The sequence below is a fragment of the Lates calcarifer genome, linkage group LG21, assembly GCF_001640805.2.
Source record: "Lates calcarifer isolate ASB-BC8 linkage group LG21, TLL_Latcal_v3, whole genome shotgun sequence".
Taxonomy (NCBI): domain Eukaryota; kingdom Metazoa; phylum Chordata; class Actinopteri; family Centropomidae; genus Lates; species Lates calcarifer.
In genome coordinates, this window is record NC_066853.1 from 7,169,858 (window position 1) to 7,196,901 (window position 27,044).

General features: G+C 43.6%; 1 protein-coding gene across 13 annotated transcripts in view; it reads left to right on the plus strand.

Annotated features, from left to right (window-relative positions):
- The window catches only part of mecom (MDS1 and EVI1 complex locus), a 129,658-nt gene that overhangs the window by 35,826 nt on the left and 66,788 nt on the right, over positions 1-27,044 (plus strand). For all 13 annotated transcript variants that reach the window (XM_018681141.2, XM_018681136.2, XM_018681134.2 and 10 more), the window contains exon 2: positions 5,026-5,372. In XM_018681141.2, the coding sequence (XP_018536657.1) occupies positions 5,026-5,372 (347 nt within the window). The remainder of the gene's footprint in view (positions 1-5,025; positions 5,373-27,044) is intronic.

The following is a 27,044-nucleotide window of genomic DNA, read 5'->3' on the forward strand; positions in this document are numbered from 1 at the left end:
TGTCAGCCTGCCATCGGAGCTGCAGATTTACCATTAAAGGACCCTCATTATTAATCACAACTAATGCTAATTAATTAGGTGTCTATGTGTGTGTATGTGTACGTGTGAGTGTGTATGTGTGCACACAGAGGGACCAGCTCTAAGTTTCAGTTTGTTGCGCAATGTTAATTGGTAACTCTGCCCAGGGCCCTTAATGGAGTGTTTTCCATTTGGAGCGGGGAGTAGTTGACTAACACAAGGGCGAAAAAACATAGACAATGCTCTCATTAATTAAGACTCTGTTAAGAGCTCTGCTCATGTTACTCTGTGGTTTGTGTGTGTGCTTAAACAGTGTGCAATCTGGCTGTCTGTTTCTAAGCGTACGCATGTGGGGATTGGTGAACTTGTATTACTTGTTCTCGCTCTTAATTCTAAGGGTAGTTAGTGCAGTTTCTGAGCGCTGCACAATTTCATTAAAGGATGAAGTGCAAGATTTTCTAGGCCTAAATAAGCAACAGACAGATACTAACATGAAAGTAGATTAAAACCTTCTATAACTACTTTTATCTTTTAAAAACAGTGTTAATTTAGGTAGCAAGGGTCATTCATCCATAACCTTTGCTGTTCTATGAAGATAATCTTTTGCTCTAATTGAGTATGTCTGCTTTAACAGATGTTTTATAGTTCGAAAATGGGAAGACAACAACACTCACAAACGTCCAATTTATTTGGAAATTTCACTTTACAATTCTTTTTCATTCAAGAAAAACATATTGAACAATAAATTATGGACAATTGGCCAAAATTTTATGTATAGACCTACCTAAGGCTATGAATGTTTGTGGCTTGTATCAGTCAGTTCCACAGTCACCCCAATGGACCCGCGCACCAAAAGACTCCCCAAAAGCGGCGCTAAGGCCTCCATTAAGCACAAAGACAGAGTTAATTAGGAAGCTTATTGCCTCTCCTGAGGGCATGGGGCTCCAAACACTCTCCTATACACCCTGCTGAGGGAATCTAGGCACAAACTGATGCACTGTAATTAACAGTGCTTAACAAATCAACAGCAGCCATTTTCTGATTGGCAGTAGCTGTGTAAAATTAACCAAATGAAAGATAATTATTTTTATTTTCTTTTGAATTGAGTCACAATGAGTTGTCTCCCCCCAGATGTCTATGCCTACATCTCCCTGAGGATACCCTCATTTTTCAGGCAACTGGCTCAATATACAATAACAGCAATCATGCCATGGTCCCCTCTCTCAACCTCTCCCACATATTCTGAATTCTCCAAACAATACCTAAGTTTGTTTCGCAATCATGCAGTGACACAGTGATAAAAGTTATACTTCTACTTATGGTTCCTGTATTTTCAGTGGATATCTACTGCTAGGTTTTACATTTGTCACGGAGTCATTTCTCTCTATGTTCTCTGCTTTGAGACTGGGACAGCACAAACACATATTCATGAGTTTCCTGGTGTAGAGATGGAAGTAGAAAGCAGAGGAATGATGAAGAGTGCAGTTTCAGAATTTGGATGATGACTAATGGAGGGGATCATGTGTGATTATGTTTGACCTGCAGTACAAGGGTAAGCCCCCCCCCGTGCCATTTGTCTGTTATCACAGGCAACAAATGATGTCTAGAGATAAGCATGAGGGCTGGTCCTCATAAGGTTAGGAGTTCATTTCCATATTTCATGATCTGAGACCTCATCAGTCAACTGTTAGACCGCTCGATCTGGCTAGATGAAGTGATCTGTGAATTGGGTCTTGGCTAAGTAGATGAATAATGCTCTCACCTTACACCTCACAGTATTACAGCCTGTCTAGCATTATGCACTATAAGCAGAGATACTGTAGTGGAACATAAACATAAATAAATCTGAAATTCTGTTTACCAAACTTATTGCTTATGAAATAGTACCTTTATTTTTTGCTTTTTGCGAGCATGCCAATTTCTGTATTTTTACCATTCATGACTACATTGCAAATGATTTTAAATATTTTCTTTTATTTTAGATTTTAAATTATTAAAATATTAATATCACTTAAAACTAGCAGGATATAGAAGTAGAGTTTATCTGATTTCTGTCATAAACAATTATAGGAAGAGGACAAAGAATAAAATGAGGAAAATGTATCAAAAGATAGCGATGGAGTGAGAGCAAGGAAGACAGCGGTACAGACAAAAATGAGAGGGGAGGGGTTGACTGTGTCTACAGGTAGGTTATTTCTCTCTGTAAACATATGTATCCATTTGTCCCGTGGGTGCGTCCCCTTGGCGTCCCGTTGGCAGTGGCTGGGTCACACCTCCATTAGGGGCTTTGTCACAGTGATTAATAGCTCTTTCTATCATCTTTAATTCACTCCCTGATGATGGCGGCCCTGCTCGCTGCTCGGGGTAATCGTGTGATGTATGAGTTCACCCAACACCTCGTGGCAGAGGTGAAAATCATTCCACCCATGCAGATAGCAGGCCTGGGAACAAATGTTTTCCCTCCTAATAAAAATTAATGAATTTGGCGTTAAGCGCAAGCATTTGAATTCATGGGATATAAGCATGCGTGTGTGTCTTGTGTCATAGTGTGTTTTTCTATGTTAATAGCTGATTTTGATGGGCAGATAATATTGTTTTCCTTATTATTTTGCACTAAATCTTGTGTGTTGTCTTTTAGATACATTAGCATGAAAGTTTTGTGCTTTTTTTTTTTTAGACACTTGCTTCCTTGCACTATCGCATTGTACCATCTATGTTATTAATGTCGTTAAAGTCTTGATGCTGCTCCCAGCTGGAGTTCCCCTTCTCAACCCAGAATTCTTTCAGAGCTCCCTCTTTGATGAAGGGCGTCAGCTTGCAATGATGAAGTAATGTCCATCGCTGAACAAACAAACAGGACTGTTTAAGTAGGAAGAGACACACTAAAATGCACACACACAAACATTCCATCTGATCATCTGTGTGCAGTGTCCCCTCTGCCCTACACGTCTAAGCAGAGCTATGGTCTTTGACTCATCAATCATCTGCACATGAAACCACAATTTTTAAAACTCTGAACATAGCATATTTGCTTTCAGCTAACGTTTACCTTACAGAAACATATATGTTTATGAGCTGAAATGCTCTCGTTGAGTCCAGTGGACCGGGGGAATTTCTGGTCTAAATCAAATATAAACTTGGAGACCAGTGTGTGTGGGGGGGGGGGGGGTGTCAGAGGGGAAACAGCAATGGAGGGATATGGTTACCTTTAAAAGCTCTTGTCCCTCGACCATATGGCAAGCTTCACATCCAGGACCGTAACCGCGTTACACAGCCCCTGTGCTGAAAATCATTACATTGACTCCCACAGCCACATTGGGTTTCATGCCCGACCCGGCCCAGCAGAGTTTTTAAAAGATTTTCCCCTCAAACACGCTGGGCCCACACAGTGTGCGTGTCAAACACAATAGATGCGCAGACACTATGATCAGGTATTGCTGCAAGGAATGACTATGAGAAATATTTAAGTTGTAGATCTGGTTCAACAAATACACACACACTGGGCTGCATAACACAGAAAACACAGCCATGTATCTGTAAAAGACAGCTCATACACTGTGTGTTCCTGCATATATTTCTTTCCCCACAGCAAACACACATTTTGACGGGAATTATGATTCTCAACTGGCAGAGGAAAACAGCTCATGTGCTACTTATGCAGTAGTTGACAGTTTTGCATTCCTTTTCACCAGACATTGTGTCTCGACCTTGCCAAAGTGGAAGCTGCACATTTAAGGATATTTACATATAATGCACTCGGCTTATCTTGTGCTTTAGGTGACATGTCAAAATTTTGTAGCAGCTTTAAAGGAGAGAGCACATGAAACAAAATGATTTTGTCCACATCTTTAGTTAATCTTTCAAGTTAGTTTATGACCACCTGTGGCCAATCACGGTGACCCGTTCAGTCAATCAGAAGTACGGTTACTTCATGGCCAGTGAACAAGAAGTGTGTGTGTGTATCTTTGTGGATCAAAGGTTCCACGGCTGACAGCGCAGCGGTACAGTGTCACACAGGCAGCCCTTCAGGAATGTTCCTCAGCCCAGGGATGGGTTGTGGAGCCTCATTAGCAGAGCCCCCTCTCCCCTCAGCCTGTCAGCCTGTGTTAGGCACAGCCCACCACAGATGCACGCTGGGGGAGCGGTAGCTTCCTGTGGATCATATCCGGCTTTTAGTGTCTATTTGTCTCACCGTGTGACACCTGGCTGGTAGTCTGTCATTCTAGCTAGCATCTTCATTAGCTTGTTGTGACCTGTGTGCTTGTCTGTATGTGAGCCTGTCTTTGCATGTAAAAGTATCTGTTTTTCTGGTTTCTATGCTTCTGTGCCTTTTAGAGACAAACATTTTAAACTCTTGAAACCTCAATGCTTTGCTCTACCTGCACACTGTGTCAACACTGCAAATGAGTCAATCTCTCTTCCACCATTAAGCTCCACCAGCCACGTGTGCCACTCTGAAGAAGCCCAGTGTGGGTTCAAGGGTCGTACCTCTATGTCCTGTTTCACTCTATTCACAATTAACCCCAATGTGCTTCCCTCTGTTTTCACTGTACAGTGGAGAAAGAGTTCAGGAAAAGGAAATATAAAACAGTCAGAGCAGTACAATGCTGAGCAGACCCTACTTACCCACCTTGGCATCAGCTCAACCAAATGGCAAACATGCCATTTTGCTGCTGTAAGGTTTCAAAGCCTGTTTTTAACATTAACATTTTATTTTGAATTATGATTTGAATTTAAATGTGTCTATGTGTCTCTCAGTCAAAACAGAATCAAGATTTTTTTACATGATACTCCCAAATTTGTTGTTTATTTTAATTGATCAAGTCACTAAATGTACACTTTGTGTGTTTTACTCATTTGTTCTTCATGGATGAAGACAGGAGGCATCTTCTGAGTTTTTGTCAGTGTGATTATTTTCCTGACCAGAAACATAACCAGTTGCTTGTGTTAATTTGTGGCCATCAAACAATCACCCTCACGTAGAGACTCTTTCTGTTTCTTTCACAGGTGACGGTGATGATGAGTTTGCTCTTTACTCTTCCGACATCTTGGATGACGTGTGCGGCTCCGATGGTGATCCCACACCTTCTTCGGCTCTGGCAGAGGATCCGGCGTCCCCACTGCTCTCCGATGACGAGGCTTCACCCCGGGACCCGTTGTCATTCCAACATCCAAGCATGTTTTTATCCCAAGAAGATTTGACCGTTCCCCTGGACTTTGAACTGCGACAGTCAGCAGTTCCAGGCGGAGGCCTGGGCATCTGGAGCCGCAGGAAGGTAAACATCGGGGAGCGTTTTGGACCATATGAAGGAGAGCACAGGCCTTGTCTCCGAGACCCCGCTCAAGGCTGGGAGGTAGGAACATAATATAGAAGTTCATGTTCATGGTGTTAACATGTTCTGAAATTATTGCTTTGCAGAGTCAGTACCTTCACACACATAGATGCTGACAGATGTTAATGTTTCCTTAAGTGTGCTGCAGTTGAGTATCAAGAATTCAGAAAAGAGTTCATTCGCACAGTGGCCACCATATTTTTCAATGGTTTGGGGATATATTTCATGGCAGCTAGGGTAAAGAAATTTGTAACAGAGCAGCTCACGCTTTCGTTCAATTATAAACATCAACATTGCAGTCACAAGGTTTTCCTGCACCAGTAGTAGCACACTTTCTGACAAGGGGGGTTTTCCTTGGCCAATATACACTGTAGCATTCACATCAGTCCTCTTTTTATTTCCTCCCATGTCGTCATGTTCACATTTAGCCCAGTGACCACAAAGCTGTTGTTGTCGTTTGTTGCCCAGTGATGTAATGTTAGCTCAGTGCCACTGAAAGAAAAGGGAGTCGAGGTTGTGCTCTTAACTCAATTAAAACGAAAAGCCATAAATCCCTTCTTCATCCTGGTTAGGGACCCAGTGCGGCCATTGGCAAATCACATATTGGTCAGCCGGCACAAAAAATCGAAGACAGGGTCACAGGACAAGGTCAAAGGTTAGATGTGGTCTCTGTCAGTGTCAGGCTAGTTGGGTTTTATAGAGCAGGAGGAAGGGACTGGCAGAGTATCAGCCTCATTTAGTCTCCCAAAATAGATCCTCTCTAATTTGGATGTGAGGATTTAGTCCTTCATATTCAGGCCTTTGTCCCTTTGTAGAACAGAACCAAGCTCATTAAGAATCGCTGACCATGGAGTTCATAAAGTGAAAAGTCACAGGTTTAAATGTGTTCATGTTTAAATAAAAAGGCGATTCAATACAGCATTCATTCTCTTACCAGAGTCTCCCTAACCCCAAGTCCATTTTAATGCTGCACTTTAAAGCTGACTGAGAACGTGTTGGTAAAGTATCAACATTTGGCTCATATAAATAGTTTTGGATTTGGACTGGTGCTTGTTGGGTTTGCATCATAGAGCATTACTCTAGCCCATCAGCTCTGACTCCGTGGTTTTGGCTCAGACCAAACCAAAATAAATTTCTTCTTTTTTTTCACTCTGGACTACATTTCTCCAGGAAACAACTTCTCCCTCATTATCAACTGCCGGGTGAGACGCAATATATAAATGTTCCTTAAATTGAAGTGAGAGGAAAAACTCTTCATTTTTGACCATTTTCATAACACAGTATCTAAATAGAAAGTCTCTGTCCCTCTCAAAGAGATTTACAGCTGGTTGAACAAGCTCTCTTGGTTATTCTTTTTTCCCAGGGAAGGAAATAAAGGAAAAAGAGGTTTCATGAATTTTAATCCAGTGGTAATTTATGGGGAGCTTGAATAATAATATGTATTTAAAAAGCTGAGGAGCTGGGATGTGAGTGTGTATGTGTGTGTGTCTGGGGGCAGGCAGTGCGGGGGGGTTGAGGGGAAAGATGGGATCCTGGCGAGGCAGCACTGTATCACAATGTTTAATTACCACCCTGACAGCAAGCCATAACTCTTTCCATTAAGTAAATAAGTTGTAAAGAATTTATGATGAAATGCCACATTATTCAGAATGGATATTCAGTGATGACATCCCTCTGCATTAAATATGGTAAACGCCATTAAGCCCTCCTGACCCCCCCCCTCCCATGCCCACCCGTTTACCATCCCTCACCCCTCCCACTACAACCCCCCAAACCCCCACCCACCCCCGCCTGCAAACCGTCAATATGCCAATAAGCCCGCGGAGGGTCTGTAAAAATAAAATTGATTTGGTAAATGTGAGTTAAGATAGATATGTTTGCTTTCATCATCAATTCCGTGCGGCGCGGCGAGGTGATGTCACCGACCGGGGAACGATAAAGTGGCGCTCCCATCTGGAGAATTTGATGGAGGGCCCTGAGCGGCTCAGGCCAGTGGTGACAGACTGGGGGAAGTTTGTCACCAGGGAGGCCACCGCTCCTCAGCGCCATCACCATAAATTTGGGGGCTTTATTCATAAAGGGGAAGAGTGAGTTACAGCGTCCATGATGCTTTATGAATACAGGAATGGTGACTTATGGGAAAGATAGCTTCGGTAAATAAGGGGTAGAAAGGCAGCAGTGAGGGGTCTGTCAGGCTGCGACGCTCACCTACACTGTCGTATGCAGAACTGAAGTGCTGACTGTGCCAGCAGTCATGTGCCCACTGTGTGTATCTGTGTGTATATCTGAGTATTTGTGGACATGTATTTGTATGCAGTCCAGTAAGTTTATAATTTATATGTGAGGGAACCGTTTTTCTTCGTGAATGTAATTATTTAAGTCCGATGTGTCAGTATAAAATACTTACATCAGTCATCAGAGTTCTGCCTTATCTAAAGAAGGGCTTTCTGCAGAGATTTACTTTGATTTCAAGAAAAATCAAGTGAAGTAAGTGAAAGTAAGTTTAAACTAGATTTGATTTATTAACATTAGGGAATTTATGTCATCTCGTGTATTTAACATAGAAGATCGATTGATATCTAATAAAAAGAGAACAAGAGTTTCAACTGAATCCAACTGGTTTGAAATGTATATGGAAATTGAATGGGTTGGTGAGGACTCCCAAGTCTCATTGGGATCCACCAGAACAAAGCTGATGACGCATTTTATTACCAAAGATAAGTACATGGTTTTGACTTAAGTTACTGTAACAGCTTAGAAGAGTTTTGAATAAGACAGGGTTAAGAACTCAATTTGTTTCCCCAAAATTTATTCAGCAATTTCAATGTAATAAAATGGAAAAACCACAAAATATTGCATTCTATTTTTCATGTGACAGAGTAAGGATGAGGTGGCCTGCACTTGCCCACAGTATTTACATGTATTTCTCCATGGCTTTGCTTGAAAATACTCGTAATGCCTGGATGCCCTCCAGTCCATATTCTGCTGTCTCTCTCTCTGAGTCGCTGGGCACATTGAAATTCAAACTCCATTTGTGTCTGTCCTCTTCTCAGCAGCAGCAACAATAAGACAGAGAGTTAGAGTCCGGGAGAGAGTTATCCAGCACTCAATGAGCCTTTGGGCTCACCCAAACTCGCAGCCCCACGGGATTATGGGTCCTGGGCTTAGAAAACCGGGTGCCTCCTGCTGTAGCAGCGATGGGCGGAGCAGGTTAGGGGTGCGAGAAGGGGTGGGATGGTGAGTGGGGCGGGACAGGGGTGCTTAGGGCTTTTGTGCACCTCTTGAGTGAGAGGCGGAGGTGGAGGCGATAGTGGTGGTGGTGGCAGTGGAGGTGGCGGGGTGGTGGTGAAGGAGATTAGCAGTGATGGTGAATGGGAATAGAGGATTAGGTGGCTGGGCAGGGCCTTTCCTGGCTCTGCCTGTCTCCTGAACCTCCTGGTCATGAGAGGATGGGAGGATGGGAGGATGGAGGGAGGAGAGGCAGATGCCCGATCAGGAGGAGCCCCATCCTTTTAACTGTTGTCAACTGAAAATGTTGCATTTCAATGAGAAATAAATAAAGTGATGTTTTTTTTATTAGTGTTGGATAAAAAATGTTCGATTTCAGATTCCAGAAGACATTTTATGATTAAACATTAGCCTGTAGAGCCTGTGGTTATGGTGCAAGCACATGATGGCTCATATTTACTAAACAGTGGAAACAGCAAAAAAATCAGGGCAAGTTTTCAGGTCATTTTTCAAGTGTAGTTGGTTGGTGCTCTTGTAGTTTGCACAGACAGTATGAACTCTACGAAAGGTCAATTCTGGAATCAGGGTTTTGTGTGTCTGTGTGTCACATGTGTATCCACATACGCTCTTGTGTATGTGCATGCGTGCATGTGTGCATAAGACCGAGTGTGAGAGTGTGGACGGAGGGCGTTTCGAGAGGGCGTATTTTTTTGTGCACGGATAAGCCGCTGTCCTGAATGAATGCAGATGTCTCTGGCTGGCTGTCCGCCTGTCCCCTGTGCACTGACGGCCTGTCACCTCTCTCTGTCACAGGGAGAAAGAGCCACTCTCAGTCCCGGCTAAAAGCCCCTTAATCCCCGAGCCCCTGCCACATCCCATCCACTGTCAGTGGAGATGGCCCTGCCCACAGCAGCGCTTAGAAAGGCAGGCGCTGGGGATGAACCTCTCTGTCACTCACGCACCTCTCAATGGACACACATCTTCACATTTTCACACACATACATACACACATATAGTTTTTAGAAATCCAAAGTGAAAAAGTCCTGCGGCTGTGAGGGCGATGTGAATGGCGGTTGTCAATGCATTGTGCTGCATGAACACAACGGCTGCACTGACATCATTGTGGGACCTGTTCTCTCTCTTGAGAAGAGCACTAACTGGCTGCTGAGACACTGTGTGTAATAATGAAGGAGCAGTTCACAGCATACACTTGGGTCTCGTTGGCACTTAATGAATTGTAAATGAAGACAATAAAGACCACTAAAATCTGTTGTGTGAGACCGGATAGTGTGAGGAGGGAAATGTGTCACCGTGTAGACAGAGTGTTCTGAACAAGTGACTTGTTTTTGTGTCTTATGAGAGCTGTGCTGCTGAGGAAACACCTATCCTTTAATTATACCCTCTTTGATTGTAATTACAGCTACGCTCCCGTGTGTAAGACCAGTAGTTGAGACAAATAGTTGATAGACCTCAGGGTAAGATAAGTGCTGGGGGTTGAGGGGATGAAAATAAATATGGAGGTGGGGAGAATGGTTGTGCTGGATTTGAGCTAAGACCATGGCTTAGTATATGATCTCATTCCTCCTCTTAGTGTAGTTTTTTAACCATCATCATTATCTTCTCCTGTTAACCAAATATTTTAGTAGCCCAATTTATTTGTCACATCAACATAGTCATCCTAAATTGCAAAAATACAGCTGAACTTCCTCATGAAATTAAATATATTGTTACCTCTTTATATCATATTATGTTATTAAGTATGTGTGCATTTCTAAGACCCAAGCCCATCAGCTATTTTTGATTGACAGTAATGCTCTATTTTTATAGTCATGTTTAACAGTTTAAAACTTAACTTAGTTTTCTAACAATTTAATCAAGTCACCCATTGAATTGAATTGGCACCAATCCTGGTGAGTAAACATCATGTGCATTTAACCTGCAGACTTACCAAAACACCCCTGGCCTCTCACTTGCTTCACATGGCACTGTGTGTGTGCAGCCTCCCCTCTGTTAAGACAGCCTCAGTTATGTCTTCAGCCGTGTGTGTCTGTGTCTGCTTTTGTCTCTGCTGGTGTCTGTGAGGGAGATGAGCTCCCCAGCCAGTGTAACTGGAGCTTGATTGTCTTGGACGGGAGTGATGTCCATTCAAAACCTCCCAAGACAAAACAAGCTGGGGGTCCATCTCCCTGCCTCTCAGTTGATTGGTAATCCCTTTCTTTGGGTTAATCTGTCGTTTGTTGGTACTGGTTGAGGCTAGTGTGTGTGTGTGTGTGTGTGTGTGTGTGTGTGTGTTTGGGGGGGTGTTATTGACGTTCTAATCTCATGTGAGAAGAGCTAGGAGATGAGGCACATTCAAGAGTGTAAAATAGAGAAAGTGTGAGAGGATTCTCATACATGAGTGCAGGGTCAGTCAAATCCCTCACTTTGTGTAGAAGCTACTCCTCTCCCCCAGTTTAAGAGGATGAAAAAAAAGTATACAAATTTCTGATTTCCCTCTCATTCCCTAGCACTGACAACCCCCCCACCACCACCTCCTCCTCCTCCTCCCTTTTTCTCTGTCTGAGTTCCCAGCAGGGAGGGGAAGCTAGGTTAACTAACTGAACAAAGTCAGAGTGAATTGCAGGAGGACAAAGGCAGGCGTGAGTGGGGGCTATGCCAGTCGGAAGGTGTAGCCAGCAGCACAATACCAGGTGAAGGAGGCTCTCATTAGGGGTCCATCCAAGCAGGGCAAAGGTCATGGGCCTTATTAGATCTGAAGTGAATGGAAGGACTTATTTGATTGAAGAAGGGGGTTGGGAAAATAGAGGGATGAGGAAGGAGTTCACCTGTTTGAAAAGCTCAGGGGGGGGGCATGTTTGGCCCTCCATTATATGCGACCTGTCGGGATGCAGACAAAAATCTGACTAGCTGATTGTGGGAGTCACAACACACACGTAACACACCCTGAGCAGAAGAAAGGGAAGCTGATTTGTTCGAGAACACGCAGGGTGAACCCAGTAACACAATGACAAACGTCTAGACAGCCACAGATATAATAGAATTTATATGTAGGTGCATTGACTCATCGGCGCGATATAAATGCGACTGCCTTGTAACACACATTTACACCATCTATCTTCAGCTGTTATGGCAGTCTGAATGCTCTGAGGTAGACGTACACTGCAAGACTTTGGGAGCAAGGAAACTGCAAAGTCGCTGTCAAAGCCATTATTTCTAAGACATTTCTGTTATTGAATGATTTTACAGAGGAAAGTAAAAGGACAAATGAGAAGAGAGGATGACATGAAGCAAAGTTTACTAGCTTGAATTAAATTCTCCACAAGAATGAGATATTTATGTGGTCTACCAAACATCTGCCTATTAATTGACAACTCTATAAGCAATAAATGTGGTAAAAGCAGTGAAGTAACATTAGGAAAGGAGTGAGGGAATGTACAAGAGCTATTGACTCCACCCAGGTTAGGCATTCAAATCAAACGCACCTCGTCAACTGTCTACACAGCTCCCCAAGGCAAAAAAAAAAAAGTACTATTATTCACTCACACACACACTACTTAGCTATAGCTGCATACTCACAGTTACCCACAAATCTACACCAACACAGTAAACCCCCTAGATTTACACACACACACACACACACACACACACACACACACACACACACAAAATGTGCCCCCTGCACTCTGCACAGATAGAAGTGAAAATGAGGGGACCCCTAAACAGCGTTCAGGAAACCGAGGTGATGAATTCCGTGTGCGGGGCCACAGAGCCAGGCTCATAGATACCTTATCTAGGGGGATTGATAGGGGAAGGGCCTTCCTTTAAAACACACAACTGATTGTTTCCAAATGTCTTCCCAATGGGGAGGGTGAGAGAGAGGGAGAGACAGCGACTCCGGGGCAGAGCTTGCAAGCTTTTTATTGGTCCAGTCCGGGGAAACAGAGAGGGGAACAGCACCTCTGTCCTGGCTTTCCTGCCCCAAGTTGCCGCTAGTGCTTAACTACCAGTCAGATCACATTACCCAGGCAGTAAATCTAAGTACCGGTTAACGCAAATAATCAAAAGCTAATACTGCTCTACGAAACCACTTTCTCTGTGTCTGTGGTCAGAGCTATGCAAACAGGCACAAGCCAAGGCCCTTGGTCCTCATAGCCTCTGCCAGACTCTACCTCACTCTCTCACGGCTATTATAACCTACACACAGTCACAATCTCCATATACTTATGTATCCATGTCTGTGTCCATGAGTGTGTGTGTCGTGTGTTCAGTCACATGTTTAAATCGCTCTTCTGTCTCTGTGCTGCAGTTCAAAGGGTAATGGGACAGTGCGGTCTAGACTGAGAGCTTATTACTGGGTTAAGTGCTAAAAAACGCAGGCCGGGCCATATTCAGCACGGTAACACCGTAGCCCTCTTCCAATTACTCCATATTGCTGCTCCAATTAGAGTGGAGCAGGTCCAAAACCAGAACTGAGAGCTGCCAGGTTCACAGAGAGAGAAAGCAGAGGCCCCGGGTGGCAGTAATGAGGTCTTAACCCCGACTTTGCTCTATTATGTCATAATGCTTTAATTCGAGCCATATGATAGGCTGCTGTGCACTCTTATGTTATTGGAAAGTCAATATTTGTGAGCTGGCCCTGTCTGTTCACCTCAGATGTGGCCTGGGAGTAAGTGCAAAAAGCCAAAGATTTCTGAGGAGCAAATCATTGACAGAAGAGAAGACCACATCAGGTTGCTCAGGGTGGGAGTATGTTGCGTACACTGCTCGCTAACACCAACTATTAAAAGATAAGAGAAATAAAAATGTGGTGTCTATCTTGGCTGATATAAAGCACTGTAATAGTTTTAGCAATAGTCTGTGGAAAGGTGATAAACCTAGCACTCCCTTAGTACTACCAGTATAAGCAGTATTGCAATGCACTTTAGTCACACAGCATCTGTGATATCCGCTTTACCAATGTAGAAAGCAAGATAGTGTATTTTCTTTAGTACTATCCTTAAATACAATTCAGAGGCATTTGTAATTTACTTGCACGTTTTATTTTTATGTTTCTTTAAATTTCTACTCATGCACACAGTCAGATTAATATTTCACATTTAAACTTATGATCAGTTTATAAAATATAATGCATTGTTTTGAATAAAGCTAAACTACCCATTGGAGGTGGATAAATTTAGCTCCACCTCAAATCCTGCTCATACTTTAACATTTCAATAATCATAATCAATAATCATTTAATATATAAAAATATAATGCCCTTAAAGGGGCTTTATCTTTTTACATTGTGGTATAACTATATTTGCATAAGTTCTGAATATGTCTCCTCCTCCCTTGCAGTTTACATTGTTCTATGTCCTTGCCCATACACCTGAGACCAGCTGCTCATGACACCATCACTTTGCAATCAAAAGCAGTTTTTTTTTTCTTTTTTTTTTGGGGGGGGGGGGCTACTGTTGCACCAAGCACCAATTAAGTAACAGTGTATTTGTTAATAGTTTGTACAGTGCTTGAAGGTCACATTTTAAATTAGTGTGGGTCTTGTATTTAATGGGGTTAATTACCATGGTAATAACCCAGGACCACATCCTGGTCAATAATTGTTTTGTAATTGGTTTCAGGTTGCATAATAATGATACAGTCCATCAATTTGTGTCATTGCATAATTACAATAGGGGGTGTTTAATCATATTCAGAATAAACATGCATTCCTTTTAAATAATGAGAACTATGTGGTAGATGCTGTCTTTGCTCTACCTGCTTGTACAACCACAGAGTAACAAGATCAGAATAATATGTAACTTTAATGAAAGGAGTTGAGTAATGGTACATATTGGCTACAAAATATTATAACTACTCCTCTACAAATGTTCTTTCAGTGTGTCTTGATACTGCACTATAGGCTACATATGCTGCAAATCAGGCTTCATTTGTGTTCTGCAGAGTTACATTTCTTGTTTACACTCAGAGTGACTCCAGGAATGTTATTCTAACTACATTACAGCAGCTTTTGCAGGGTATCTTTTTCATACCCAGCATTGTTCATTGTTTGAAGACGTAAATTGAGCAATAAAAAGGGAATGCTTATTGGATATATTGGATTAGACATCGAGCGTACTGTATGCGCATGTGTTTTGTATTATGTTTTTCTAAACTTGAGCATGGGGCAGGGGATTGAGCTCTACACATAGCAGTCACCCTTAAATCCACAGATAAATGCAGCTCACTCATCCGAAGATGGTGGGGAACAGATAGTGTTTCTCTCCTTGGTGAGAGGGGTGACTGGGATGAAAAAAAGAGAGTTAAAACGTGGTTATGCATAGCGACCGAGGGGGTAGTCTGTGAGCAGATAGGATAGGCAAAACTAGACAACTAGACAGGGTGAAAACAAGAGTGATAGATGAGGCAGAGGAAAAAGAAAGACAGATAAAGGGGAGAGAAGAGTACAACAGAGAGAGAAAATCAGTCAGAGTGAATGAAAGAGAGGCAGAATGAGCTGAGGAGGTGGAGAGAGAACTCGATGTCCTGTCTCTGGTACGTGCCGAGGGAGACAGATTTCCCGGTGGAGTGTTCCCAAGTGTCCCCCTGCAGTCTGTAATAGGATTTTCCAGGCTACAGCAGGTAGTCTGTGAGGGAACTTTGTTCGTGGGCGCTCACAGATAAGGGTTAATGCAGCCCAAAGGTTCCTCCACTAAACAGGGCGCTCTGGGAGCCTGTCGCTCCCTCCTCGTCGGCTTGCGTTGTCAGCACCAATCCGTCACAAAGGATTTCTTCCTGCAAAACTCAGTGGCCATTTCTGACATCTCCAACAAACTAATTGTTGTCTCCAGTCCTGGCAAGCCCTGTGAAGTCCTAACGAGTTAGCGTCTTCTGCACAGATGAGAAAAAGTCTTGCAAAATCAAATTCTCAGCCGAATTACGCTTTGTCATCAGCCCAGGAGAGGAGAGGAGAGGAGAGGAGAGGATGCCAAGACAGACTAGGCCAGAGTCTCTTAAAACAGGGTTTGTGTCATCCGTATTCTCTCCTCCAATTGTTCTCTTTCCCCAGGCTGTTTTATGACTGCTTCCCTTCCCTCCAAGCCACTTTATGACAGGCATTGTAATGTCTTTAGAGTTCTGGGCAGCCTCTGATTGGGCCATGCAGTGCTTCTCTCTGGCCCTGAGTGACAGTGGGACTGGGTCCAACCGCCACCCAGGACACAGAGCCATAAATCATCCTGCTGGCACGGGGCTCTACTTCCTGAACAGCTACCAGTTCCTGCAGGGGACAAAAAAGCCTTTGTGGGCTTTAGGCAGCAAGAACTTCTCTCTTTGAGGATTCTGAGGTTTACGAGCGATGCTGAGAAAGATTGTGGGGGGAAAGAGAGAGAGAGAGAGTTTACACACATACTCTTTCTCTCTCTCTTATTAAGTAAGTTTAATAAGGCTATGACTAAGCTACGGCTAATAGCTACTGAATGTGAACACCTGTTGAACAGCAGGCCTTGATCAGATCAGCCACTGTTTGTTTATGCCCGTCACCATGGAAACTTCCCATTGACGTTACTTCACTAAGATACAGTCATCAGCCTTCAGTTTCTGCAGGAGCCCAACTTGGCGATTTCATCACTGTTAATGGGAAGAATCAGACTGCCAGAGCTGCAGCGGCCCTCGCCAAAGGTGGCCTCCCTCCATCCCTCCCCTCCCTCCTTTACATTCCTCATTTCCACCAGTCTCCGTCCTCCCTGTGTGTTTGGATGGCTCCACCTCACTGTCAGGCTGTGAGGGACGGCTGTTTTCCTTGCAGGCCAGATCAAGACAGGAGATTGGCCCCAGGGGGCCCGAGGATGTGAAGCTTCTGACACGTCCCGTAAATCTATGGTGTCCCATCTCCACTGCTCGATCTGCACACAGCAATGAGAACACCAATGAGGCGTGAGGATGAACATTCCTCAGGCCGTTCTCACACACAATAATACTTTGCTGCCCCTCTGAGCTGTCCACCTCAGCAAAAAATCTGTCTTTCCATCCCCTTGGCGAAAAAAGTCTACAAACCCAACACTTTTAAACATAAAAGTTTTCACAGGAGGGCTGCTTGCTTCATGTATAGCTTTGTATTTTTGTTAAATGATGAATATGAAACAGTGTGTTATTCTAGTGTCTACGAGAGGCAGTTATAAACTGTCTTTGTTGATATACTTAATTCCCATAATCCTCTGCCATGTCTGTCTCAATCCAACAGCATGGTGCTGGCAGAGCTCTGCAAACATAAGCAGACTAACTCATACACACACTCATATCCTTACACATCCTTACACACATCTAGACAACATATTACTCCCATGTGTGAAGCTGTGTGTGTTTGTGTTGGGGGGTTATTCATTTTAAGCCTTTTTAACTCTTCTTGTATAAATGTAAAATTTTACTAAGAAAACAACTTTTTCTAGGACCACTAAATCAGAGTACTTCAAATGAGAATTCCTCCTAACACAAGTATCTGCTGTGAAATCATTTATTATCTGTTTTATGTTTCATCTTGTTAAATGCTTTCATGTGTGTGTTCTGATGCAATTTGAGGAACCCAGACAGACAGACAGTCATACAAATACATTAAGAGAAGGGTTCACTGACCAACCAGTGAGCAAACAGCAGACAGACTGGGCCCCGGCCAGCCCATGTGGCCCCTTTTCTCCTCACCCAGCCAGCCACGTTAGCCACGTTAGCCAGATTTTTCACCCAAATGGAAATGCAGCCTGTCACTTCCACGCAGCCTCCAACCGCTCTGTCTGTCCAATCCGTCACAGCGCGCCGGCGGCCGCGCAAATAGGCCTGCCACTCTCACTGTCATCCGAGTAACGGATGTCCCATCGTTACCACAGGGTGGGACCAGGCAGCACTCAGGTCCACTTCCACTCCTCCTTATTTTTCCTCCATCCTCCTCCTCCTCCTTTTCCTCTCACCACCTCATCCCAGTGATGAGCCTTTTGGACCTCTCTCGGAGTTCATGGTGTATGTGTGTCTGTGGGCGCTCTGTGAGCACAGGCATGTGTGTATTTTTTTCTGTGTGCGATGAATGCTTCCCCCCAATCTCCCACCCCATGCCCCAGTCTCCCATCAAGACTCAAAAGCAGTGGTATAATAGGAGCAGGGGTGGGGTGAAATAAATTGTGTCCTGGACTGGTAACCTAACAGCCATCATAAATAATGTAGACCTATTTGAAGGGGAAGATGGGGCATTAGAAGCTATTTACACTGCAGGAGCCATGCTATCGATCAGCATGGGACGTCCCATAGATAAGAATGGGATGATGTCATGGTTATTTATGGTGATTCCCGATGGTAAGGCTACAAAAGGGATTTCGGGTCGACAGCATCATCAGTTTTTTTGGGGTGCTGGGGGAGGTGTGGGAGGGTATGATGCATTCTATCATCAGTGGAACAATCAGCAGGGTGGTTGTGGGAGGTGAGGTGCAGCGGGCGCATGCCTCTAACACACATATACCAACACACACATTCAAGCATGGACCCACACATATAGACATACATGGACATATGGACATAGGCAATTTTATCTGCACACACAAATATTAAACATACATACAAACACCCACACAATGCAAAGATAAATGCCACCGGTGTGATTAGGGTCTATAAAGAGTGGTGAGAGGAGATGGCTCAGAGGAGATACAGTACATCTCTGTCTCCCTGCCCCACATTCAGCAGCGTAACATATATAGAGAGCGCAATAAAACACTGGGTCTCCACTGGTGTGCTGTGAAGTGAGCCAAAGGCCATATTCAATACGAGTCTGAGACAGAATTACCATTCAGGGATCACCGGTCGGGTCACATAAGTACATGAACCTCAGTTGTGTTAGATGAGAATTTAGGAACTGTGAGATATGGAGACTGGCTAAGGTGCACCTTGGGATTTGACTAGATGTCATACATACTGTAGAGGGAGAAGAAATAATGGGAGGACATCTTGAAAAAGAACTCTGAGGTACCTTAATTACAAATCCAGCCGTTGGTCAGCCATCACAGAGGCCCGGCGGTCAGCACTGTGGCATGTGAATATTTGAAGCAACATGAGACGGCTCATAGAGCTGCACTGACGCCAAATCATCAGCTCAAACTACTCAATTTTAAAACTATTTCATTATTTAAAGTGACAAAACATAATGGCTCTAATGGCACCTTATGCTAAAGTCAAACTTCAACAGTGAAGAGGAATAGTGGTCAAATCTACTGTAAACATGTAGGTGTATGAGGCACTGAGCTTTATGTTTGAATGGAAATTTTCCAAATTTTTAAATGTATTTATTCTTGTTGGTATGCCTTGTGTTTATTTATTATGTCATACAGGCTTAATACTAAATAGAATTTAAAGTTCTGCATGTATTTTTCTATACAACAATAAAGTATAAAACATGTTTGTTAGACTGCAGAAATTTATATATTTTCCAATGTGCAGTATAATGAGAAATATTCTTGATACTTCTATATAAGATATGATTTAAAAATAACTGTTGCCATTTCAGTTATTAATAACAAAAATCCTACAGTTTACACTGACCACATAGAAACACAAGTGGACTAGCAATTGTGTGCATACTTTTGCTTTTAATGGTGCTGTGATACCAATGTTGTGATGCAGCAAACACACACACAGTACATCAACAAGCACACTTCACTCTGCCATAAGCTTTAAAAAATGGTTAAAAAGAGGGAGAGCGAGAAGGGTAGAACTACAGAAAGAGAGACTCCCAGAGCTGAGGGAGGTGTGGTGGGGCAATGGAAAGAGGAGAACAGGAGGGGAGTAAAAGCTGGCACGACTCCACAGTGTTTTCTGTCGCTGGCCCCTCAGAGCAGGAACATTATTGTGAATATTAGTTCAGAACTTCTGGCACCCATCCAGACACCGGCCTCTGCCTGTGCAGGAGGGGGGTTAGCAGCAGGGTTCGAGCTCCATCATACACACACACACCAATACTGCCATTAACCACCACCACCCCACCACCCCCATCTCCTCAGCACACTCAAGACTAGAAAGGCTCCACAACAACAAGATGTGTGGAGCCTAAAGTCCTGCCCAGCCCTGATAACAAGTCCCAGCTTTTTAAAAATAAGCAAACACATGTGGCTGTTTGATGTCCCCCTTATCTCTGGTAACTTTAAATTCTCAGAGAGTTTCTCCAGTGAGATCAAATTCAGTAATTAATCTGTGAGCTTTTTTATGAATTATTATTGAGCAAAACTTTTGCTCAAACTCAAAAGCTCACTGCTGTGTCTGTGCACCAATGGAGTTTTCTGGCACACTTCTTTCATGCTGCTAATGAGAAAGTGGCAGTGAACCCTTGAAAAGTCTGCTGAGCTCCGTAAGGACTTGTTTTGTTTAGAAACATTCAAGTTGTGTGGTTATTCTTGGATAACGGTGAGGACGTATATGGTGATTTGTGTGTGTTGTAATAGAGCTCAAAGCTATTCGCAGTTGTCTTCTTGCTTCTTGGGCTTGAGGGCCAGAACAGACAAAGAAAAAAAAAGTCTGTCCGTCATTTGAGTATCATCAATGGGGTGAAGACCTTGAGCTTCGGAGGGAGGGAAAATGATGGAGACACAAAATGACAGATACTAAGAGGCATAATTATAACCAGGATGATTCTTCAGGAGATGCCGTTGAACAGGCATATAGCAGGCTGGCACAGAGTTGAAATAACAGAGAAAACACAAAGAGAGAAAAAAAAAGTAGGAGTTGGGTGCAGTGGAAAGAACACCTCCCATCCAGGGGAGGAGGAGGGTGCAGGATCTATTCAAGGGGAACAAGGAGATACAATGCAACAGGGTCAATGCTGGGTCAGCAAAGTCCATGAACTGCAGGGTACAAGTGGTGGCAGGCAGGAGTGAGACCGCAGAGGACCGACAGGTGAGCTGTTAGCATTAGCCATTAGCATTTTTAATGCCAGAGGAATGTGATGCAAAAAGGTGCTCATTCAAGGGTGCCAACATATATGAGTATAACTGCACTTAACAAAACCAATACAAAGTGTATTTGTGCGTGTATGTGCTTGCACACACTTGTGTACTTAAGGGAGTGAGTTTTTGGGGTGAAGACATTCAAAGGTATTGTTAAGAGCTTTTTGACAAAGCCATCACAGAGGGCATGTATCTATAAGTATCTCTTTGACCTTTCACCCATGACCTCCCCAGCCAGCCAGGACAACAAAGGGATCACAGAGGCATTACCACGGAAACAATACCAGTGGGTCAGTGAGGGGACAGATGGTATATACATAGTGTATGTGTTGCAGTATTTTTACACTTAAATAATCATGTGAATGTGCACACAAACCTGCATGCATAAATGAGTGTTTTCAGGTATAGACTGCATGCTTTTACTCCATTAACCATTACTCCAGTGTCTAGTTGTTGCCCTTAGCAGTGCATTCATTATGAGAGGGCACATTGAGGTCCCAACTGCAGTTTTACCCTATAAAAAAAACAAGCACCCCCCCTCATCACCAAACAAGCCCAATGAGGATGAGTCGACGGGCTCCCTAGGTCTCTATCCCAGCCTGCCTTGGGGGGAGGAAGGGGAGGAGGGAAGTCAGGGTTTTGTCTCTCACCCCCCTTTTGTTAGAGCACCCCACCACCACCCCCCATAATAAATCTGGATCTGGTAAATAGCCCATGAATAAAGGGAGATTTTATCCTCAGTGGCACAGGGAAGATTTAGTGGGCAGAGGCAGCGTCGCCTCTCTTCTGAACAACTACAAAGTGGTCACTCAGCGAGCCTTAAGAGGCATAAAAAGCCCGCGGTAGTTCATTAAATCTCCAGCATGAAGATGGGACTGCTGTGGCTGTGATTTACGGCAGTCAGGTGCATATATCGGGCGGTGGCACTCAGCCCCACCTCTCATTCTCTGTCTGTCCCAATGAGGAAATAACTAAGCATGCTGCGCTATTTATTGGCCGCATAGTTGGAGAGACACAGAGAGAGACAGGGACACTGGGAGGAAAGAGAAAGGGTTGGAACTAGAGAAAGGGAGGGAGACAAGAATGGTGTGTTCCCAATCCTTGTTCCTCTTTGTCATGCTCTGAATAGGAGCAAGAAATGATACCTGCGTCTTTCACAATGATCATGGGCCATTTTTAGTGTGGTTCCAGGTGGATGTGTTTGATTTCATCAAGAATCAATGGAGGGTACCAAGGGTAAAGGAGAGCCGGAGGTCAGTTCATGACAGTTAAGCTAGTAACCCTAACTGGCTGTTCAGTTCAGGGGAGACGTGGAAAAGTGTTTCTGATTACTTGTGCTACTTTCACTGTCATGATTTTAAATAGTTTTTAACAATTTATTTTAATGACTTTTGGTATTAAATATTTCTTGTAATAAAATACATTAACACCATGAAGGATTTTTACTATGTAATCACCCTTTGAATATGGACTAAACACTTCCTGGAAACATTTTCGCCCTAACTTATCACCATTACAATAATATCCGACACTGCATGTTATACACATCTCTAATCTTTGCCTCCTTCACTGACTTCACTCTGACCTTGCTGTAATCACTTCACCTCATTATTTTCCAGATTAAATAACAAGTCGTACTCTGTCACCTTGAGGCATTTGCTGCTGAGCCACTTAAGATGGGGAACATTAAATATTTGTTTCCAGATTCTTCTGTGCTTTCAGCCAGTGATAGGGCCTTCACTTACTCAGCATTGCGTTTGTCCTGTTCAAACATTCACACTCAGATACAGAGTGCAGTGTGTATCATCATAATCTAAGTCACAAAAGTTTTTTTGTGCAGGCTGGGCACTGACAGTGCTTTCAGTCTCGCCCTGGAGATCACAATAAAATGCCATCTTATCATCTCCAAAAATTCTCTTTCATAGTTTTTCCACATAGTTTTCATGACAGCATATTTACTTCTACCAAGCAAACTTTTACTGTTTACATTCTCGCCCTTCTCTCATTCTTGCATTTGATTCAGAAGGTCATGTTCTTGTGGACAATCTGCAAAGCAAATCTGTTAATCTCTTCACTGAAGGACAGCATAAGGGCAGATAAATGCCATTTACCACGGGAGTACCGCAGTATGACTCCCCAAATAGGATGATTTAGACTTGTATTAATCAAATTCAGAAATGTCAAGTTTCCCTTCCCTTTATGGAGTTCCTCTCTTTTTCTCTGTCATTCCTCTTCTCCTCTCCTCCTCTCTTTACCCTTCATCCACCTCTTTCCCTCTCTGATGTCGGTATAAAGATGTAGGGCCCGATCAGTGGAAGCTGATGTCCTAATAGAGAAGTAATGAGAATAGATCTGCTGGCTGCCTGGCTGTCTGCGTGCCCCAGCGTGCCGCTGTGTTCAACCACTTATGAAAGACACGAGGGGGAGAGTGCGATGTGCCCTGGCCCTTAGCGCAAAGATAATATTCACTGTTTTATCCACCTCTGCCTGACAAATGACTGTCATTAATCAGCAGCCAGAAAGTCCGCCCTGTGTGTGTGTGTGTGTGTGTGTGTGTGTGTGTGTGTGTGTGTGTGTGTGTGTGTGTGTGTGTGTGTGTGTGTGTGTGGTGTGTGTGTGTGTGTGTGTGTGTGTTGGGGGGGGGTGTTAAAGAAAAGGAGGATAGAGGTGAATACAGAGCATGTGCCTCTCTTGATATTTGTGCAAGGAAGAAATGCAAACATGCACACACTGACACATACACACCTTAAAGATCTCGCTACAGATAAAGATAAAGGACATTCTCTTATTGGTCCCTGGGTTTGTTGCCTCCTAGAAAGATTTAGTTCACCTTCAAGCTGGGTATTGTGATGTGTGTACTACAATAGAATAGAACTGAATCAGAGAGAAAGAATTCAGAGGGAAAAAAAGAAAAATTGAGCATTTAGAGGGATCTAGAGAAAGTGAAAGAGGGACAAGTGGAAGGATAAATAAATGTGGAGGTTAACAGGCACAAAGGGCCGGTGTGAGGGCCAGTTGTTGGCCCTCTCAGTAGATGAGGTGGCAAAGAGAGAGAGAGAGAGAGGGCCCGAGGAGGGCCTTTGTGTGAATGAATACGTCTCACCCTCCAGTGTTATGATGGTGAGTCATTAATCACAATCCTGACAAAATACACAGTGACCAAGAATCACACACTTGGCAGCCAAGCGTACACACACGCATACACACAAAAGTGCACACAAGCACATTCTACACAAGGACGTACAAGCCCCGGCCCTAACTCATACAAAATGTGTGTGTCTGTGCACATGCTTGTGTGTGAGTTTGTATTGCTCTCTAATTCACCTGTCCTGCTTAGAGACATACTTCACATCTCCTGTGGACCACAGCAGTGATTGCCAGATAACAACTAGTACAAACATGAGGCAGAGTAAATACAAAGAGCTGCTAGAAAAGGCCCAAACTCTAGCTTAGAGGAAATGTGCTCATTCTGATTTATTTTCCATTTATTTTTACCAAAATGGCAAAGACTTCTTTATGTTACTGCTATGAAACATCTCACCTATACAGAGTAACAAGCTACATAAAATTCTTTACTGAATCAAATTGCTGTAAGGGAGGTCTAAGTAGCTTGCTATGATAGGACTTGGCAGCCAAGAGCTGAGAGCTATTGGCCTACAGCACTGGTATCCTACACAGAGGCTCCACTCTCTGAGTTGGCTCCTGGCCCTGGTCCTTCCCTCTGGCCTCAGTCTGGCCTCGGTCTGGGCCTGCTTGTCCCCGGCCCTGCCAAACCTCCACCACATCCCCTAGGAGCATCACTGCATCTCTGATCTGCGCCACTCTGCTCCACTTTGCCAAGTACACACTCCAGCTGCCCAACCAAATCCAGGCATGACCTGACAGGCACACTGCCCTGACTGTGAGCAGAGCCACCTCGCTAACACCAAACACAACCTTACCTCCCCCTGTGACCTTCTTTTTCTTCTTACATTTCAAGGCCTGATGCTCATATTTTTATTCATCTGTATCTAGCGCTCTTTTCTGTTTGACTGTGCTGCACACACATACATTTAATCCAGAGTCATTTGACACTGGCAGCCCTCTCATGTGCGCTGATGCCAATAACAGAACAAATGACTTTATGTTGTGTTGCATGTTGTCATAGTGAACTCTCTTACACTCCTCATTTACAACTCTCTCAGACTCTTTTTTTTCTTAGTGTCCCAGTAAGTGAAGAGAGCTCTTTCATTTGCTTGTTTCCCAGCTGAGGCAGAGGTCCCACCTTTCCCATATTTCGTTTTCCTTTTTTTCTTCCTTCCCTCCAGAAACAAAATTATATCTGAATGAATGGTGCTAAATATTTTTTTGTCCCTCTTGTTTTAAATGAATCTTTTCTCATTGCTATTGTGGGCCTTTATCCTAGTTAAACCATTCTTCAGTTGTCATACAACTCACTTATGCCATCATAGAGTCCGTGTGATTTTTTTTCAGCTATTTGTGACTTATTCTAGGCTTGTTTAGTTTGTCTGCTGTACAGAGAATTCAGTCCTTTACTATTTTAGGATGTTTTCAGAACTTGCAGATGATGTTATGTATGAGACAGTCATAATTGTCTGTCATCTTAGTTTTGTTGGCCATAAATCAAACCCTGCATCTCAGTTAGGCTCTAGCAAATTGAACCACTCCAGCCAGTTAAGTTGTTTTTGAAGCACCTCCCTCCACATCTTTCTTTCTCCCTCTTTCCTGTCATCCTTTGAGATCACAGTAAGCCTGGAGTGGGTAAGCCCCGACAGGGATATGCCCACCAGGGAGCAGCCTGCTGTTGGAGCAGTGCCGTGGCAGCTAAGCTGTTTAGCTTTAGGAGACCGCTAAGTTACTGTGGTCACTCACAGGAGGGATCCCGGTCCCTGCTCATAGTGAAGCAGCATATAGAAGAGGCCATTCAAAGTGAGAGAGGAAGAAAGAGAGGGCAAATAGAGGTGGAAAAAGGGGAACATCAGCGATAAGTGGGAGCAGAATTTGAGAGGGATACTGCTCTATACACCAGCAGTTTACTGTTGTCTATGAGCAGTGTGAACCGATGTGTAATTCATCCTATGCTGACCCATACCTGGTGGTTTCCAGTGACCTGCCACTGTATGTGACTTTACGTCTGACTCTGCCTGCTGCTTCTCTAACCCCTCCACATCTCTGTTTGCGGGCTGACTGTCTACCTCTCACCTCTTGTTTTGTGAGTGCCATGTTTGTGTCCGTCTGTCAGCCAGTGTCCTGAGAAGAATGCGCGGCCTCCACATATGAGAGCGTTTAACAAGGCTGTAGCCGTCGTGTTTAATAGTTCTGGTGATGATAATTGTGGGCTGCGTGATGGCTCGTTAAAGCCACTGCAGTAAGAGTGGATTTCAGGGCTGTAATTGCAGCTCGTTAGAATAATGCCAATCAGGAGCTTTGGCCCGGCTCAACGCCCATGTGGATTCACTGTGGCCCCGAGTTCCTGAGGGCCTTCATGCAGGCCCTCTGTTGTACAGCAGCAGCAGCATCTTCTATTAAACAAAACCATACACTAGACACATTTTATGCAGCATGATGTTTTGATTTTATTCTCTCATATGGACTTCATAAGAACCTTTTTTTTGAGGTTTTAGTAATATTTAGTATTATTTTCACTTGCTGTTTTTATTTCCCAGTTGTCAGGAGATTCTCAGAATTTTGCTTCATTCGCCCACTTAGCAAAATACCTCAATTTCTATTAACTCTTAAACAGTCAAAGAGGAGACTTTATATATTTGTTTGATTTACTCTCAGTTTGCTTTACTTAACAGTTTCAACTAAATGAAAAGCATGTATTCCTTTCATTCTGAGACAAACAGACCACATTCTTTGATAGATTTAAATATCTTCTGCTCTAAAAAATGATGAAAATTGCTTCCTCGTTTATTGTCAAATAAAATTTGCATTTGGGCTGGCATTGTTTTGCCCAGTGTGTCATGCTTTAGAGTTTGAGTCAGAGCCAGGTTTAGCCAGGCCTGGAAGTGGAGGCTCTGATGTGGCCTCTGTCCCTGCGCGGGGGTGCACATAGCTGCACATGGCTAGTGTATAATTTAAGATTTCTGGTGAGCTAAATAGCACTCTAGCTCAATAGCCATCAATATGGCCGCTTGTAAAAATGTGTCTGGGACCAGTTGGAGGCTGGCTGGCTTGTTAGGTGCTGGGAATGTTTGAGGCAGGTGGTGGAGGGCCAAGGCCAAGGTCCATATGGATCTGATCACAGAACAGTAGTGGCAGCTTATGGGGTTTTCTTGCTTTATTCCAGCACATGGTGTCTCTCTAGTTCCGTCAGTCAGTAGCCCTGTTCCTGTGCATGTCTTGATGTGTCTTTTTGTCTGTCTTTTGTGTTATGTCTCACTGTGTGTGTGTGTGTGTGTGTGTGTGTGTGTGTATGTGTCTGTCTGTCTGTCTGTCTGTTCTCTCCATGTTCTCATCACATAACTTTAAACTTTCTTTTTAGATACTTAACTTTCAGGTTTACTTTCTATTT